This window comes from Lissotriton helveticus, chromosome 1_1 (genome assembly GCF_964261635.1).
Source record: "Lissotriton helveticus chromosome 1_1, aLisHel1.1, whole genome shotgun sequence".
Classification (NCBI taxonomy): Eukaryota; Metazoa; Chordata; class Amphibia; order Caudata; family Salamandridae; genus Lissotriton; species Lissotriton helveticus.
In genome coordinates, this window is record NC_136057.1 from 445,970,226 (window position 1) to 445,988,356 (window position 18,131).

The following is an 18,131-nucleotide window of genomic DNA, read 5'->3' on the forward strand; positions in this document are numbered from 1 at the left end:
CCACCTTGTCAGTCTCTGTACCCAGGGCATAGGTGTACTCAGGGCCTACCAGGGGCTGAAGCATGTATTATGCCACCCCTGGCTGGCCATCTAAATCTGACACAACTGGCTGCATGACAGCTGGGGCAAGGTGGTGTAAACACCCTTTGCTGTAGATATAGTATACCTATATCTAACCCTAAAATGGACACATATATTCCTATCAGTCACTCCTATGGAAGGCCTTAACAATCCTGAAGGCAGAGTGCTTGGAATTATGTGAGATGGTGCTCTGGCATGAGCTGAGCCCGTTTGCAGCTTGCGGAACCAAGTCCTAATAGCTGTTCCATGATAAGGCTATACCATATACTCTTAAGTGCATTATCAACCTCGCGGTTAAATGCTATCTCTGGTATAACATTATCAAAACATGTCGAGTAAGGTGTCATACGATTTGGAAGACTACCCCCTCGCCAATTCTGGCGACGGGGGTAGCATTCCACCCTTCTAGAGGGACACGACATGTATATAACTGTGAACCCCCGTTAAAGTTAACTCGAGCCTCAGCATCACAAAATGGATGCTGCCACCACAGACACAAGTCTGACCTCCTGCTGCTGGGAGTCCTTCCAGCGAGGATGGCTTGGACAAAGGGTTTCCTGCCTTGGGAGGTGCTAGCACCACCCCAGACAGGATTTTGTGTATTGAGGTAGGGAGGCCTGAAAGGAATGAGACATGCCTGGGGCACACAAGGTGCCCTGTGCATACACCGGTTCAAACCAGTTGCTGGGGCATTCCAGCCCCAGCTCTGGCGGGAAACCGGACAAAGGATAGGGGGTGTAGCCACCCCCCTTCCTGGTCCCACCCAGGGGAGGGACCTAGTCAGTAGTGCAGCTCCCTTTAGGAGAATAAAGGTAGGAGCTGGTCTCATTCCAAATTAGATTATCCTGAACTATTCTTCAAGAAGAAACTCTGGCCTTCGACGTTCTGCTCCACAGAAGACTGAAGAATCTCCCTTGTGGACAAGGAGTGTCCACCCTGCAACTGCAGGCACCATCAAGCGTCCAGCGGCTTCACTTTGTCGTCTTCCCTCGAGGATCCAGACTTCAGAGCCCGATGAGACCCGGATTCCCATACCTCTCCGACCTCTACCTACATCTGCAGCAAAGCTGAGACCCGTGGGTGCGACGAGACACGTGGGACCGGCCATCTTGAACGAACCTGCACATCGCTTCCAGCACAACTCCCGAGGTAAACTCGACCAAGTGCTTTGGGGACTGAAAAGCCCCAACCCCGAGCAGCCCCTGCACCGAAGATCAGCCCTTCCAGCATCCACGAGATCTGCGTGGGGCCCTTCTGCTTGGTTCCTGCTCGACACGTTGTCTGGTCACTTGCCGGCTGGCTAGTGGCCTCCTAGACGACGACTCTTTGAATTTTCACTGCTGATCTGGTTGCTCCAGATTGGCCCTTGCTCCCTCCCAAAAGAGGGGCACCCCGGACTCTCCTAGTCCGCACCAGACGCTTTTCCTCCTCACCTCGTGGGTTGCCTTTGCCAAGGCCTGTTGCCTCTAATCCCGGATCCAACACCGCCGACAGCGAGAGCCTGCGTGGGACAGCTCGTGCCTCCATCCTGGTCGTCGAAGACACCTCCTGGTCCACGTGGCTGCAGAGTCAAGCGTCCACTCTTCACCTGATCGCGACGTCGACATCTGGTGCCTTCCTGGTTCCACTCCAGTCACTGGCTAGTGACTGTGAACATTGTCCCCTCTGCTTTCAGGTTTCCTTCTTCAACAATCCACCCTTGGATTGCACCGGACATCTTCCTCCTGGTCGCCTGCAGCATCTTTTCTTTCAGGCGCAATAGACTTCAACGCGAGAACCCGACGCACTTTGACACCTGTGCACCCGCGGCCCGTGGGTGAGGCAACAAGAGCATTTCGGTGCTCAAGGGTAGTTTAACTGTCCTAGTGTCCAGTTCCACAGTCGTTTTAGTCCTACCTAGTCAGGATTGTCCGTACTCACCTTTTTCTTGAACTGTACTGTCCATAGACGTTGTTACGCATCTCACGTGTGAGTTCACACTCTGCACACGCGTTCCGTGGGCCTCCTATTACTTACCTGAAGTTAGTGTAGCGTGGTCCCATCGATACTACAGCCTCTGGACAGCTCCATTCCTTTTACTGACTCTCACATTCCACTTACTTAGTATATGGTTTGTCGTGCCCCTAGGGCACCATTGTAATTTTGTGTGACTTGTAGTATTTTTCGTAAGAGATTGTCATGTGCTTAGCCCTCTGACCTCATAAAGAGTTCAGAGGTGTTGTTATTAATAAATATACTGTTTATTTTCATAACAACCTGTGTGGTGTCCTTTCACTTGGTATTCAAGGGGTTATATTGTGGTAAAACAGCTGGCTTCACATGCAAAAAGAGTTTGGCCTAAGACTGCTTTGTCCATGCTACCATTAGGATAGCTGGTCTATAAGGTTGACTTACAACCAATCACCATAAGGGTTGTTTGGACTGATACAAGGTGATCACTAGAACAAGTGAGCATCATATATCAGGCCAACTTCTCACATTGGTGTGCAGCGGTTGGGATTTGAGCTTGCTGTTGTTTTTACCAAGTATAATCTTGAAATATCATTTGAAAGATCACATAAGGTACCTAGTTACATATAACAAGCTTAGAAATACTCTGAGTTCTACTGAACCAGCTGTTGTAGTAGAAAGGGCCTAGCACACCCTGACTACAACTCTTAGCAAGGGATCAGTAGCAAAACCCATAGTGTAGGTAGGTGCATCACTTACACCTCACTAGAAGCTTGTCTACCCATGGAGAGTTTTCAGAGACTCCCCAAGTGGTTAGTGACCCTCCACAGGTCCTTTCCAGATATGCAGCTCTCAGTTTCCAGGAGATGAGACAATTGTGTACCTCCAGGAAATTGAAACAGGGTTCTAACCCTACCACTCCCTTTTTGTTAGGTCTCTTAGAGACATATGATGCTAGAAAGGCTTCTAATACAGATGGGAGCATGCCAGCCTTAGAGGGTACCCTTGGAGATCCAGACCTCCCTGAAACAGAGAATGTAGAAGAGGAGGAGGAAGAAGAGGACACCTCTGTGGATGAGGCAGACAAAGGCCCTGAGTTAGTCAGCAGGCTTACTAGGGCCAACTTAGACCTACATAGGGAAGGATCTGGGGGACCCCCAGTACTGACCCTGAGCAGGCCTAACTTTGGAGTTAGAAGAGATAGGTCTCATTCTAGGGACTCCAATAGATCTGTGCACTCTCATGCATCTGCTCAGAGGAGAATGACTTCCCCTCAGAGGAGAGAGCATGAAGCAAGGATGAGACAGGCTAATCTGAGGATCCAGAGGGAAGAACTTGCCCTTGCCAAAGAAAAGCTTGCCTTTGCTAGAGAGCAACAGTTAAGTGGGGTAGTCCCCACTGGTGACAGCACTATCCCTAGGGATAGAGACAGGAGTTTTGATAATAGACACCTGAGTAAAATAGTGCCCCCCTATAAGACAGGGGATGACATCCACAAGTGGATGACTGCTTTGGAGAGAGCCTGCAAAGTACAGCAGGTACCACAGAGTCAGTGGGTAGCTATATTGTGGCTCTCCTTTGAAGGTAACGGTAGAGACAAGCTCCTCACTGTTAGAGATGAGGATGCTAATGATTACCAAGTCTTGAAACTTGCTCTGATTGATGGGTTTGGCTTAACCACTGAACAGTACAGGTTGATGTTCAGGGATACCCAGAAAACTCAGGCTCAAGATTGGACTGACTTTGTGGATTGTGCCACTAAGGCTCTGGAGGGCTGGTTACTGAGAAGTAAAGTTACTGATTACACAGGATTGTATAATCTAATTATGAGAGAGCAAATCTTAAATAATTGTCAGAACCAGTTGTTGCATCAGCACTTGATTGACTCAGATCTGACCTCTCCCCAAGAATTGGGAAAGAAGGCAGACAGATGGGTCAGGACAAGGGTCAAGCAGCAGAACCAGAACCAGGGTGGTGGCCAGAAGAAAGCAGACCAGAAGGGTAATGAGAATAAGCAAAATGACCAGAAGTCTTCAACAGGGCCCCAACAACCTAAGGAGGGTGGGTCCCAAACTTCCCAAAAGAAGAAGAATGATGGTCATAAGAAACCATGGTGCCAATACTATAAAAGTAAAACTCACTGGTTTAGTGAGTGCACCAAGAAAGGCCAAACTCCTACCACTACTGTCCCTAAGACACCTGCACCCCCTAGTACAGTTAGTAGTGGTAGTGTACCTCCCAAGGCTATAGTTGGGTTAACCCTGGGAACTGAGGTGGGTTCTGACTTAGTTAGAATTCCTACTCAGGCAGTTCTTGTTTGTACTGGGGACATGGATATGACCCCTACTGTAAGTCCTAGTACTCTGGGCAAATACAGGCAAACGCCTTTAATAAATGGAAAAATGGCTCAGGCCTACAGGGACACATGTGCCAGTGTCACCATGGTGACACCAACATTTGTGGACCCTGACCAGATCATGCTAGGTTCAGATTACCTAGTGACCAATGCTAGCAATGTCACTACCAATCACAGTATGGCAATTGTTAATTTCTCCTGGGGAGGGGTAACTGGCCTCAAAAGGGTTGTAGTTAGTTCAGACCTCCCAGTAGATTGTCTTTTGGGCAATGATTTGGAATCCTCACTGTGGTCAGATGTGGAGTACAGGACTCATGTAGAAATGCTAGGTCTCTCCTCACATGTCCTTGCTGTGACTAGGTCACAGGCCAAGAAATGCCCAGCTGAACAAGTGCTGGATCCTTGAAGAATGGACCAGACACTACACAAGAGAAGGAATGGTAGGGTTAAGGCAGAGCCTTCCCCCCTGACTCAGGTTGAGTATCATCCCTCTCAGGAGGCTGACCCAGAGACCCCAGAAGGAACTGTCCTAGACGAGCTTGAACCTGAACAGGTTGAGTTTCTTGGGACAGGGGAACCTTCCAGGGCAGACTTGAGGCAGGCCCAATTAGACTGCTCCTCTCTTGAACCCCTCAGACAGCAGGCTGCTGCTGAGGCTGCAGGGAATGCTACAGGTGCCCATAAGGTATATTGGGAAGATGGACTCCTATACTCTAAGGCGAGAGACCCCAAGCCTGGTGCTACCAGGAGGCTGGTCATCCCCTTGTCTCTTAAAAGTTTCCTTCTCACCTTAGCCCATGAGATTCCCCTTCCAGGTCACTTAGGCCAGAACAAGACTTGGGACAGGCTTGCCCCACACTTTCACTGGCCTCATATGTCTGAAGACACTAAAGAGTTTTGTCGCTCATGTGTCACCTGTCAAGACAGTGGCAAATAAGGTGGCACAACAAAGGCCCCCCTTATACCACTACCTGTGGTGGGGGTACCCTTTAAAAGAGTGGGGATTGACATTGTTGGACCAATGGACCCCCCAACAGCATCTGGGCACAGATTTATACTGGTGGTAGTGGATCATGCCACCAGGTATCCAGAAGCTATTCCCCTTAGGACCACTACAGCTCCTGTTGTGGCCAGGGCCCTACTTGGAGTTTTCTCCAGAGTGGGGTTTCCTAAGGAGGTTGTCTCTGACAGAGGTGCAAACTTCATGTCAGGATACTTGACTGCAATGTGGAAGGAATGTGGTGTCAATTATAAATTCACCACACCCTATCACCCACAGTGCAATGGGCTTGTTGAGAGATTCAACAAGACCCTCAAAGGGATGATAAAAGGGTTACCTGAAAAGCTCAGGCGGAGATGGGACATCCTTTTACCCTGCCTCCTGTTTGCTTACAGAGAGGTCCCACAGAAGGGGGTTGGTTACAGCCCTTTTGAGCTTCTGTTTGGGCATCCTGTAAGAGGACCCCTATGTCTTGTGAAGGAAGGATGGGAGTTACCTCTCAAAAAGCCTAAGCTTGACATAGGGGACTATGTACTTGGTCTCCGCTCCAGGATGGCAGAGTACATGGAGAAGGCATCTAAAAACCTTGAGGCCAGCCAGGAACTTCAAAAAGCTTGGCATGACCAAAAGGCTGTCCTAACTGTGTATCATGCAGGACAGAAGGTGTGGGTGTTGGAGCCAGTGGCCCCAGCAGCTCTCCAAGACAAATGGTCTGGACCCCATACCATCATTGAGCAAAAGGGAGAGGTCACCTATTTGGTAGACATGGGAACTCCCAGGAGCCCCCACAGGGTGCTTCATGTAAACAGGCTCAAAGCATTTGTCAACAGGGAGGACATGGGCTTGCTCATGGCCACAGATGAGGGGCAGGAGGAAGAGAGTGACCCTCTCCCAGACCTGCTCACTCAGAACCCTGATGATGGGTCAGTAGATGGTGTAGTCTTTTCTGACAGCCTCTCTGAACATCAACAAAAGGATTGTAAACAGGTTCTTCAGTCCTTTAGACAAATGTTTTCACTGACCCCCAGTCAGACAAACTGGTGCACCCATGAGGTGGACACTGGTGTAAATGTAAATGTGTAAATGTGGGTGTACTTGTAAAGCGCACTGCGACTCCTTGCCGGAGTATCGTGGCGCTGGAGACCGCTGGGGAACCCGTCCTAGTTTTCCCTGTGAGATGGTTCCTTACTGGGTATCTCCAAGGTGAAACCAGGCATCCCCGGCGACTTGTGGGGGGCCGTTGTAGAGATGAGGCAAGCTTAATGCCCAGAGTTGCCGAGTGTGATCCCTGTTAGAGTAGGCACCGAGGCGAGAATTATCGAGTCCGTTGACCCTGGTCCACGACCCTGCCGCGTCGGGAATTGAACCCTGGTCCCGGGCCGTTCTCTGCTTCCGGGTCTGCCGCCTCTAACCAGTGAGCCACACCACTCCACTGTCTGCCTGTCACGAGTAAAATCTACAGGCAACCTGACCACGTCAGGGTCTGCATAAAGAAAGAAGTCCAAAAGATGTTGGAATTGGGAGTCATTGAACCCTCAGAGAGCCCTTGGGCTAGTCCTGTAGTTCTAGTGCCTAAACCTCACACCCAAGATGGTAAGAGAGAGATGAGGTTTTGTGTAGACTACAGGGGTCTCAATGCTGTCACTAAGACAGATGCCCATCCAATACCTAGGGCAGATGAACTGATAGACAAGTTGGCTTCTGCAACTTTCTTAAGTACATTTGACCTAACAGCTGGTTATTGGCAGATCAGGTTAGCTGAGGATGCCAAGGCCAAAACAGCATTTTCTACCGCAGGAGGTCATTACCAATTTGTGGTGATGCCCTTTGGTTTGAAATATGCACCTGCCACTTTTCAAAGGTTGGTGAACCAAGTTCTCACTGGGTTGGAAGACTTCTGTGCAGCATATCTAGATGATATTGCTGTCTTTAGCTCCACCAGGGAGGATCACCTGATCCACCTGAGGAAAGTTTTGGAGGCCCTGCAAAAGGCAGGCCTCACTATCAAGGCTACTAAGTGCCAGATAGGGCAGAGTCAGGTTGTGTACCTGGGCCACCTTGTGGGTGGAGGCCAGGTTCAACCATTGGAGAGCAAGATACAGGCCATAAAGGACTGGGCTACTCCAACCACCCAGACACAGGTCAGAGCTTTCTTGGGCCTGTCTAGTTACTATAGGAAGTTTGTCAAAAATTATGGGTCCATTGTGACACCACTTAATGACTTGACAAGCAAGAAAATGCCAAAGAAAGTTCAGTGGACAGTTAGCTGTCAGAATGCATTTGATGACCTAAAGCAGGCCATGTGTACTGCACCTATTCTCAAGAGTCCTGACTACTCCAAAACCTTCATTGTCCAAACAGATGCATCTGAGTTGGGTGTGGGAGCTGTTCTTTCTCAACTGAATATTGATGGTCATGACCAGCCCATTGCGTTTATAAGCAGAAGGCTGACCCCTAGAGAGAAACGTTGGTCAGCTATTGAGAGGGAGGCCTTTGCTGTGGTTTGGGCCCTGAAGAAGTTGATGCCATACTTGTTTGGAACTCACTTCAAGATTCAGACCGACCATAAGCCCCTCTTATGGCTAAATCAGATGAAGGGTGAAACCCCCAAACTTCTTAGGTGGTCCATTCCCCTACAGGGTATGGACTTTACAGTGGAGCACAGACCAGGGACTGACCATGGCAATGCAGATGGTCTCTCCAGGTATTTCCACTTAGAACAGGAAGACTCACCTGGTCAAGGTTAGTTTAATGTCCCTAAGATTGGGGGGGGGGGGGGGTTATGTAGGAGAGTGGGGTCTGCAATCCTATGGTCACCCCAGATTTTTGATTTTTGCTTCACTGGTATACGACTTTCCCTGGCTGTGGGCCTGCTAATCAGACCCACAGCCTAGCTGTTCTCTCTCTAAATTGACAACCATGTACTTTAGGTGCATTTACCAATTGGTACTGGGCCACCTTATCAGTCCCTGTACCCAGGGCATAGGTGTACCCAGGGCCTACCAGGGGCTGAAGCATGTATTATGCCACCCCTGGCTGGCCATCTAAATCTGACACAACTGGCTGCATGTAGTTAATCAAAAGGAGGGATAAGGGATCAGAATCTCCGTTTCATTCCCCATAGGAAGTTATAAATTCATCACAAGAGAAACGGACACTAGTTACACCTTATGACCATTGGTACAAGGAATAAAGATCAGAGTAGCCTCAAAAAACTCTATGTACTGGTTGGAAAAAGGTGCGGTTTATCTGGTTCATCCGCCCCACATTAGAGTTATGGCAGTTATCATTGGTTACTCTGAAGTGGTAAATTTGCCAGCCTCAACCCGAGGCGCCTCTGGTCTAGGATGCAGCGTCCAGAGAATAATGAGTGAAAAAAGTGTTAAAGTAAATTGTGCAAAAAAGGGAAAAAATGGTTAAAAATGGTAAACAACCCTGTGGTTTTTTAATGTATTTTGGTTATGTAGTTGAGAATTTCTCCTTCACAATCTTATGTCCAGAAGTGTTCTGCTTCATCGGGGTGTAGCTCTTAAAATTTCGAAGCCCAGAGCCGCGTGCAGGTAAGATTCCTGCCTTGTGCTGACTCTGCCCCAGATTGTGAAGGAGAAATTCTCAACTACATAACCAAAAAAGTGTGTCCACATCAGAAAAAATACTACACAAGTTGTGTGAGTACGAATTTTTTATGTTTGTTAGTCCTGACGAAAGCTCCACAGACCCATCCAGGCCCAAGGAGCTGAAACATGTTGACGTATTTTTCTAACTATACTGCTAGATCCAGTAACTTGGTCTAAAAAGGAGTATTACCCAATTTTTAAAGCTTGTGGTTAAACAACCTACATTAAAAAACCACAGGGTTGTTTACCATTTTTAACCATTTTTTCCCTTTTTTGCACAATTTACTTTAACACTTTTTTCACTCATTATTCTCTGGACGCTGCACCCTAGACCAGAGGCGCCTCGGGTTGAGGCTGGCAAATTTACCACTTCAGAGTAACCAATGATAACTGCCATAACTCTAATGTGGGGCGGATGAACCAGATAAACCGCACCTTTTTCCAACCAGTACATAGAGTTTTTTGAGGCTACTCTGATCTTTATTCCTTGTACCAATGGTCATAAGGTGTAACTAGTGTCCGTTTCTCTTGTGATGAATTTACAACTGGCTGCATGACAGCTGGGGCAAGGTGGTGTAAACACCCTTTGCTGTAGATATAGGATACCTATATCTAACTCTAAAATGGACACATATATTCCTATCAGTCACTCCTATGGAAGGCCTTATCAATCCTGAAGGCAGGGTGCTTGGAATTATGTGAGATGGTGCTCTAGCATGAGCTGAGCCCATTTGCAGCTTGCGGAACCAAGTCCTAATAGCTGGTCCATGATAACGCTATACCATATACTCTTAAGTGCATTATCAACCTCGCGGTTAAATGCTAACTCTGGTATAACATTATCAAAACATGTCGAATAAGGTGTCATACGATTTGGAATACTACCCCCTCGCCAATTCTGGCGAAGGGGGTAGCATTCCACCCTTCTAGAGGGACACGACATGTATGTAACTGTGATCCCCGGTTAAAGTTAACTCGAGCCTCAGCATCACAAAATGGATGCTGCCACCACAGACACAAGTCTGACCTCCTGCTGCTGGGAGTCCTTCCAGCGAGGATGGCTTGGACAAAGGGTATCCTGCCTTGGGAGGTGCTTGCACCACCCCAGACAGGATTTTGTGTATTGAGGTAGGGAGGCCTGAAAGGAATGAGACATGCCTGGGGCACACAAGGTGCCCTGTGCATACACCGGTTCAAACCAGTTGCTGGGGCATCCCTGCCCCAGCTCTGGCGGGAAACCGGACAAAGGATAGGGGGTGTAACCACCCCCCTTCCTGGTCCCACCCAGGGGAGGGACCTAGTCAGTAGTGCAGCCCCCTTTAGGAGAATAAAGGTAGGAGCTGGTCCCATTCCAAATTAGATTATCCTGAACTATTCAACAAGAAGAAACTCTGGCCTTCGACGTTCTGCTCCACAGAAGACTGAAGAATCTCCCTTGTGGACAAGGAGTGTCCACCCTGCAACTGCAGGCACCATCAAGCGTCCAGCGGCTTCACTTTGTCGTCTTCCCTCGAGGATCCAGACTTCAGAGCCCGACGAGACCCGGATTCCCAGACCTCTCCGACCTCAACTCACATCTGCAGCAAAGTTGAGATCCGTGGGTGATACGAGACACGTGGGACTGGCCATCTTGAACGAACCTGCACTTCGCTTCCAGCACGACTCCCGAGGTAAACTCGACCAAGTGCTTTGGGGACTGAGAAGCCCCAGCCCCGAGCAGCTCCTGCACCGAAGCTCAGCCCTCCAGCATCCACGAGATCTGCGTGGGGCCCTTCCGCTTGTCTGCTGCTCGACGCGTTGTCTGGTCACTTGCCGGCTGGCTAGTGGCCTCCTAGACGACGAACCTTTGAATCTTCACTGCTGGTCTGGTTGCTCCAGACTGGCCCTTGCTCCCTTCCAAAAGAGGGGCACCCCGGACTCTCCTAGTCCACACCAGACGCTTTCTCCTCTCACCGCGTGGGTTGGCTTTGCCAAGGCCTGTTGACGCCGATTCCGGATCCAACCCCGCCGACAGCGAGAGCCTGCGTGGGACAGCTCGTGCCTCCATCCTGGTCGTCGAAGACACGTCCTGGTCCACGTGGCTGCAGAGTCAAGCGTCCACTCTTCACCTGATCGCGACGTCGACATCTGGTTCCTTCCTGGTTCCACTCCAGTCACTGGCTAGTGACTGTGAACATTGTCCCCTCTGCTTTCAGGTCTTCTTCTTCACCGATCCACCCTTGGATCGCACCGGACATCTTCCTCCTGGTCGCCTGCAGCATCTTTTCTTTCAGGCTCCATAGACTTCAACGCGAGAACTCGACGCACTTTGACACCTGTGCACCCGCAGTCCGTGGGTGAGGTAACAAGAGCATTTCGGTGCTCAAGGGTAGTTTAACTGTCCTAGTGTCCAGTTCCACAGTCGTTGTTGTCCTACCTAGTCAGGATTGTCCGTACTCACCTTAAACTTGAACTGTACTGTCCATAGACGTTGTTACGCATCTCGCGTGTGAGTTCACACTCTGCACACGCGTTCCGTGGGCCTCCTATTACTTACCTGAAGTTAGTGTAGCGTGGTCCCATCGTTCCTACAGCCTCTGGACAGCTCCATTCCTTTTATCGACTTTCACATTCCACTTACTTAGTATATGGTTTGTCGTGCCCCTAGGGCACCATTGTAATTTTGTGCAACTTGTAGTATTTTTCGTAAGAGATTGTCATGTGCTTAGCCCTCTGACCTCATAAAGAGTTCAGAGGTGTTGTTATTAATAAATATACTGTTTATTTTCATAACAACCTGTGTGGTGTCCTTTCATCTGGTATTCAAGGGGTTATATTGTGGTAAAACAGCTGGCTTCACATGCCAAAAGAGTTTAGCCTAAGACTGATTTGTCCATGCTACCATTAGGATAGCTGGTCTATAAGGTTGACTTACAACCAATCACCATAAGGGTTGTTTGGACTGATACAAGGTGATCACTAGAACTAGTGAGCATCATATATCAGGCCAACTTCTCACAGGCATCACGCACGTGTTCCCTCCTGTTCCCTTCGTGATGCCCCAGTGGGACTTGAACCTTGTTCTTACTTTCCTGATGTGCGCTCCCTTTGAGCCACTTCACCACTGTCCTCTTCGCCTTCTGACTCTGAAGACTGCTTTCCTGGTTGCCATCACCTCTGCCAGGATCCTGAGTGAGCTCCAGGCCCTTTCTTGTACTCCACCTTTCCTTTCTGTCCATCCGGACAAGGTTGTGTTGCGTACCAAGCCATCTTTCCTGCCCAAGGTTGTCTCAGCCTTCCACATCGGGCAGTCCATTACCTTGCCAACCTTCTTTCCGCCTCCGCATCCCTCTAAAGAGGAAGAGCGGCTCCACCGTCTGGACCCAAAACGTGCGCTCTCATTTTACTTGGAACGCACACACCAGTTCCGGGTGGATGACCAACTCTTTGTTGGTTACGTGGGCGCTAAGAAGGGGAAGGCGGTACACAAGCGGACCATCTCCCGGTGGATCATCTTGTGTATCCAGGCATGTTACTCCATGGCTAGGGAGCCCCCTGTTGGATTGAGGGCTCATTCCACTCGGGCCACGGCGACTACAACTGCCCTGGGCCGGGGAGTGCCCTTGCAGGACATTTGCCAGGCAGCTACGTGGGCCTCGTTGCACACGTTCGCACGACACTACTGCCTGGACAGTCAAGTCCGGAGGGATGGCTTCTTTGGCCGTTCCGTCCTCCAGGACTTTCTGGTGTGATTATTGGTTCGCAGACCCACCACCGGGGTTGGTATTGCTGGGGTATCTATTCTAAGGTAAGGAATCTATCACTAACGTGTCTCTTTCAGATGCACAAGTTACTACTTGTGTAACGATATATCTGTAAGAGACATTAGTTAGTGATAGATTCCTTACCGACCCACCCACCCTCCCCGTTCTGCGAACCGATATCTAGGGTTAAGGTCATCCCCTTTCAGGGCCCTAGTTTCTTGGCACCAGTGTTGGTTCTATCATGGCTCTGCGTATCTGGCGCGGAAAAGCTGTGTATCAGAACTGACGTCAGCGCGCATGGGCGGCGTCTAAGTATTCCGACGACGTCATTCCGGCGCTAACGACGCCGACGACGGACGCAGAGCCGCGGACGACGCCTACCGACGCGCAGGGGTATTGCTACGCAAAAAATTCCAGATCCAGTCTGACGCCTGGGGATATTCTAAGGTAAGGAATCTATCACTAACTAATCTCTCTTACAGATATATCGTTACACAAGTAGTAACTTGTGCATCAGTTTTCATACTTTCGGTGTGTCTGAAATAAGTACCAGTTTTGATTGTGTAGAAATAGTAAAATACAAGAATGATCACGTGCTTCCAATGGAAGATGGCATGTTCTTGAGTAGGAACAGAGTTTTATATTTGTAACCACCTTGTATTTGAATACATTTCTGGGTATCCTGATGGAACAGTCATGAGAAATTAGCATTAAAAGCCAATCATTTGTATTAATAGGTTGGAGTTTGAGAACCAGAAGACTCGTTTAGCGATTCAGCTGGATTTTAGTCGTGGACAGCTCGAAAAAGAGACCAGTAGATTCAGCAAGCTAACTGAGACAATGTTAATTGATGAAGGAGAGATGGCAAAATTAAAGAAGGTAAGGAATGTATTTTCTTTGAAAAATAGGATTATTGTGGTTAGCGATAAGGTTTCATAAACTCATAGGGCCTTATTCACAAAGGTAAACTTACAAATATATTGCGTACGTTTAAGATTGTTCTCTATTCACAAAGTTCAAGTAGTTCAAGTTCGGAAATTTGCATAGCGCACTACTCACCCAGAGGGTCTCAAGGCGCTTGGGGGGGAAGGAGGGGGGAGCGGGGGTATTTTACTTATAGAATATCCAAGTTTTAAGTTGCTTTCTGAAGGAGAGGTGGTTCTGTACAAGGAGGAGGTGGGTGGGGAGAGAATTCCAGGTTTTGGCCGCTAGGTAGGAGAAGGTTCTTCCTCCCATGGTGGATCTATGGATGCGCGGAATTGCGGCGAGGGCTTGATTGGATGATCGTAGTTGGCGGGTGGGGGTGTAGAAGGACAGTCGCGTGTTGAGGCATTCGGATCCTAGGTCGTAGAGGGCTTTATGTGCGTGGGTGAGGAGACGGAACGTTATTCTCTTGTTGACGGGGAGCCAGTGGAGGTCTTTCAGGTGACCAGAAATGTGAGCTTGGCGGGGGATGTCCAGTATGAGTCTGGCTGAGGCGTTTTGGATGCGTTGGAGTTTTTTCTGTAATTTGGCTGTGGTTCCGGCGTAGAGGGTGTTTCCGTAGTCCAGTCGGCTTGTGACCAGTGCATGGGTGACTGTCTTTCTTGTTTCGGTGGGGATCCAGCGGAAGATTTTTTGAGCATGCGTAGGATGTTGAAGCATGAGGATGAGACGGCGTTGACTTGTTTGGTCATCGAGAGGGAGGAGTCCAGGATGAAGCCCAGGTTACGTGCTTGGTCCGTAGGTATGGGTGCGGTTCCCAGGGCTGGTGGTCACCATGAGTCGTCCCAGGCAGAGGGTGATGATCCTAAGATGAGGACTTCCGTTTTGTCCGAGTTTAGTTTAAGACGGCTGTTCTTCATCCACTCGGCTACTTCTTTCATTCCTTCGTGTAAGTTGGTTTTGGTGGTGTTAGGGTCTTTGGTGAGGGAGAGGATCAGCTGGGTGTCGTCTGCGTAGGAGATGATGTTGAGGTTGTGTTGGCGTGCGATGGATGCGAGGGGACTCATGTATACGTTGAGGAGGGTGGGACTGAGTGATGATCCTTGTGGTACGCCGCAGATGACTTCAGTGGCCTCTGATCTAAAAGGGGGGAGGCGGACTCTCTGGGTTCTTCCGGCGAGGAACGAGATGATCCAGTCCAATGCTTTTCCTGGTATTCCGATGTTGCTGAGGCGTTGTATGAGGGTGCTATGACAGACTGTGTCGAAGGCTGCGGAGAGTTCAAGTAGGATGAGGGCAGCTGTTTCTCCATTGTCCAGTAGGGTTCGGATGTCGTCTGTTGCTGCAATGAGTGCGGTTTCGGTGCTGTGTTTGGCTCGGAAGCCGGATTGTGAAGGGTCGAGGGATTTGTTGGTTTCGAGGAAGGCGGCGAGCTGACTGTTGACGGCTTTCTCAATCACTTTGGCAGGGAATGGGAGGAGCGATATGGGGCGGTAGTTCTTGAGTTCAGTGGGGTCTGCTGTGGGTTTCTTCAGAAGGGCGCTGAGTTCCGCATGTTTCCAGCTTTCCGGGAAGGTAGCGGAGTTGAGGGAGCAGTTGATGACGTCTCGGAGATGGGGTGCGATGATGGAGTCTGCTTTGTTGAAAATATGATGGGGACATGAGTCGGTTGGCGATCCTGAGTGGATGGAATTCATCAGGCGGATGGTGTCTTCAGTGGAGATTGGGTTCCAGGCGAGGAGGAAAATAGTCCCTAAAATGAACATATAAACACAGAAGCGTAATGTTAACATTAATTGGGCTATGCTCTGTTGGGAGGAGACTAAACACAAAAAGAAAGGACAAAGAGGAAGGATTAACCACTAGCAAGCAAGCAATTTTGAATGACAATCGAAGGAACAAATCAAAAGGCAATTGGTGGGTTGGAAGCCCATACAGTGAATACAGCATATCTTGAAAGGACAGCGCATGCACGGCCCACTCTGGACTTTAAAAACTGAAATTTTAAGTCAGACTAACGGCTATGCTGGATGAGCTATGACTAGGAATAGGCCTTGATTTAATTTGTAAGTATTCCCGAGTTGAAGAGCTGGAATTCAAAACCATACATTCTCTTTGCTGATGAATCTTGATACCGGCGTATAAATGAACTAATAGATGCTTTTTGGCACACTCAACACAGGCAGAGGCAATCCTGTTTGAATTAGTGGTGAAATCAAAACAAAAGTACATCCTTTCTCTGACTGTCAGCAGAGACTTTTCTTCTAAAAGGGTTGAAGGTTGCCTTTTTGGACAGCAGTGAAAGGTTGCTTCATTAAAATTGGTAATTGTCAGATGTAACATGGGGGATCCTATTGAGTTATCTTTGTTTATGTATAGTGTTAATCATAAAGCTTTTGGGGTTTTCAAGGTAGACACCTTGTTTTGACATATATGTACTGGCAGTTGAAAAATGTGGGCATTTCGGGGTAATCAAAGTTTTTTTTTTATCACTGGATTATTTTATCTGTTTTATATTTGAGGCTGCCACTTCCAGTTTTGTTGTGCTATATCCGCAACCCTCACATTTTATGCATTGTGGACATCAGACTTTGGAGTAATTATAAATATTATGAAGGAATCTAAGGAGAGCTAAGGAGCAGTCTGTTGGTTTCAGAGTAAATTGGGGAGAGGGCGCCCTTAGGAAAGCTGCCAGTAACTGATGTGGGAGAATACTATCAGGAAATTATCACTTGATTGTGCTAGTGAGTAGCCCTAGGTAAAAGGATGAGTTTACAGAGGGCGGTCGACAATGAGGAACGCCTCCTGGAAAAAGAACAGAGGTGGGTTTTCCGCATTAACTCTAATAAAAATGGCCTGAACGATGAAATTCCTTGGGGTCAACTATAACACCCTCTGTAAACTCATCCTTTTACCTTTCCATCAGCCTGTGAGAAGAAAGCAATGACTATCTGACACATATTCTTTTCATCTGCATGAATATCCGACTTGTATCTTTTTGGTCTGCATAACAATGCCCATATGTAAAGCTGATAATCCACAGAAGTGTAAAGACAAACACCTTTTATCTGCCAATAGGAGAAATTTGAGACTACCCCACATATGCCTTTCCATCTGTAAACCAATGCCCATGTGAGAAGTTGACGATCCACAGTAAAATAATACCAATGCCTCAAATACCCGACCATTCTCATAGGATTCCGAGACGGTCAGATATCCTCTTGAAAAACACAGGATATTGAGCATCCCTAATGTGGGAATCACATTTTCATGAAATTATTGTGATTCGGAAGTCAAAGTAAATAATGCTTTTTTGAGATAATCAGATTTCAAAGAATATATTGTGTAATGGGCACCTCCCGACGAGACATTCTCAATTTGAAAAAAATCTTCTTAGATAAGAGCGAAATAGAAGAAATACTTCCGAAATGATCCTGTCCCCCACCCGGTGTCCTGCGGCTGGCGGCCATCTTGGGTTAGCGCACTAGTTGTTACCGCTACCCGAAATCGGAGATGACAACACCATTTGCATTGGGTTTAAAACAACGGCAGATACAGGTCGCTCCCATTCCTGGGAGCGGCACAAGGGTAGGATTAAGGCATTGCACAAATCCAGTAACGTAAGTAATAAGAATCAGACCACGAGTCTCTAAACTCGGTCACTTACATTACCAAGGCAAAAAACTTTTATGGGTAATGCGTAACTGACGAAAGGGTGCGGTTTTCTTCCACAGTGTACCGCGTGGAATACCCTTCGCCTGCCAGCTCATGGGGCACGTAACATTTGTCGTACGAGTATGTATGCATGCCTCTTATTTGTTTTATTTAGAATGGCACTCTATTCTGTCTTTTTTAATAACTAAACCCAGGATCGAAAAATATAGAAAAGGAATCCCCAAGTCCTTTGTCGTAAAGGTGTAACTTGAGTGTATTGAGTCGCGTGTGTGTGTGTATCTTGAGATTTATTTTGCCCACATATTTGTGTCCAATGAGATTCGTTTGACTACATTTTGCTAACGAGTGACAGTAAGAACAGTGCATTCAACTGTTTCCTCTCTCTTTAAGAAGCGTAACCCGAACGCTCTAGACAAATGGGGTCACCCGACAGTTATGTGAACCTCGACAGAATACAGTCTTTTGAGAACAATGCAAAAACAATTTTATGAATATGTCTTGCATTTTTTTCTCTCCCTTCTTTCCTTACAGAGACCACAATAAGTCAATATTTTTCACGCTGCACTGAGGGCCAACTCATGCCCCGAAGCTCAAACAGGTAGCCGATTTTTGCTACCTGTTTGTAGGACTTTAGGCATATTACTTTAGAACTGAGTATTATTTTGTAGGGACCACTAGAGGTCCTGATGAATAAGCAGTAGGGGACTGCTTATGAAACATGTTGACCAGGTAGTAAGCTAATAGCTCTACCACACAACCCCTTTTTAACGTTCCCAGCCAGAGAA

The 18,131-nt window shown here is 48.0% G+C and overlaps 1 protein-coding gene across 3 annotated transcripts in view; it reads left to right on the forward strand.

Annotated features, from left to right (window-relative positions):
* Window positions 1-18,131, forward strand: part of SMC1B (structural maintenance of chromosomes 1B) — a 2,760,606-nt gene that overhangs the window by 1,885,569 nt on the left and 856,906 nt on the right. For all 3 annotated transcript variants that reach the window (XM_078673832.1, XM_078673834.1, XM_078673833.1), the window contains one exon: window positions 13,485-13,626. In XM_078673832.1, the coding sequence (XP_078529958.1) occupies window positions 13,485-13,626 (142 nt within the window). The remainder of the gene's footprint in view (window positions 1-13,484; window positions 13,627-18,131) is intronic.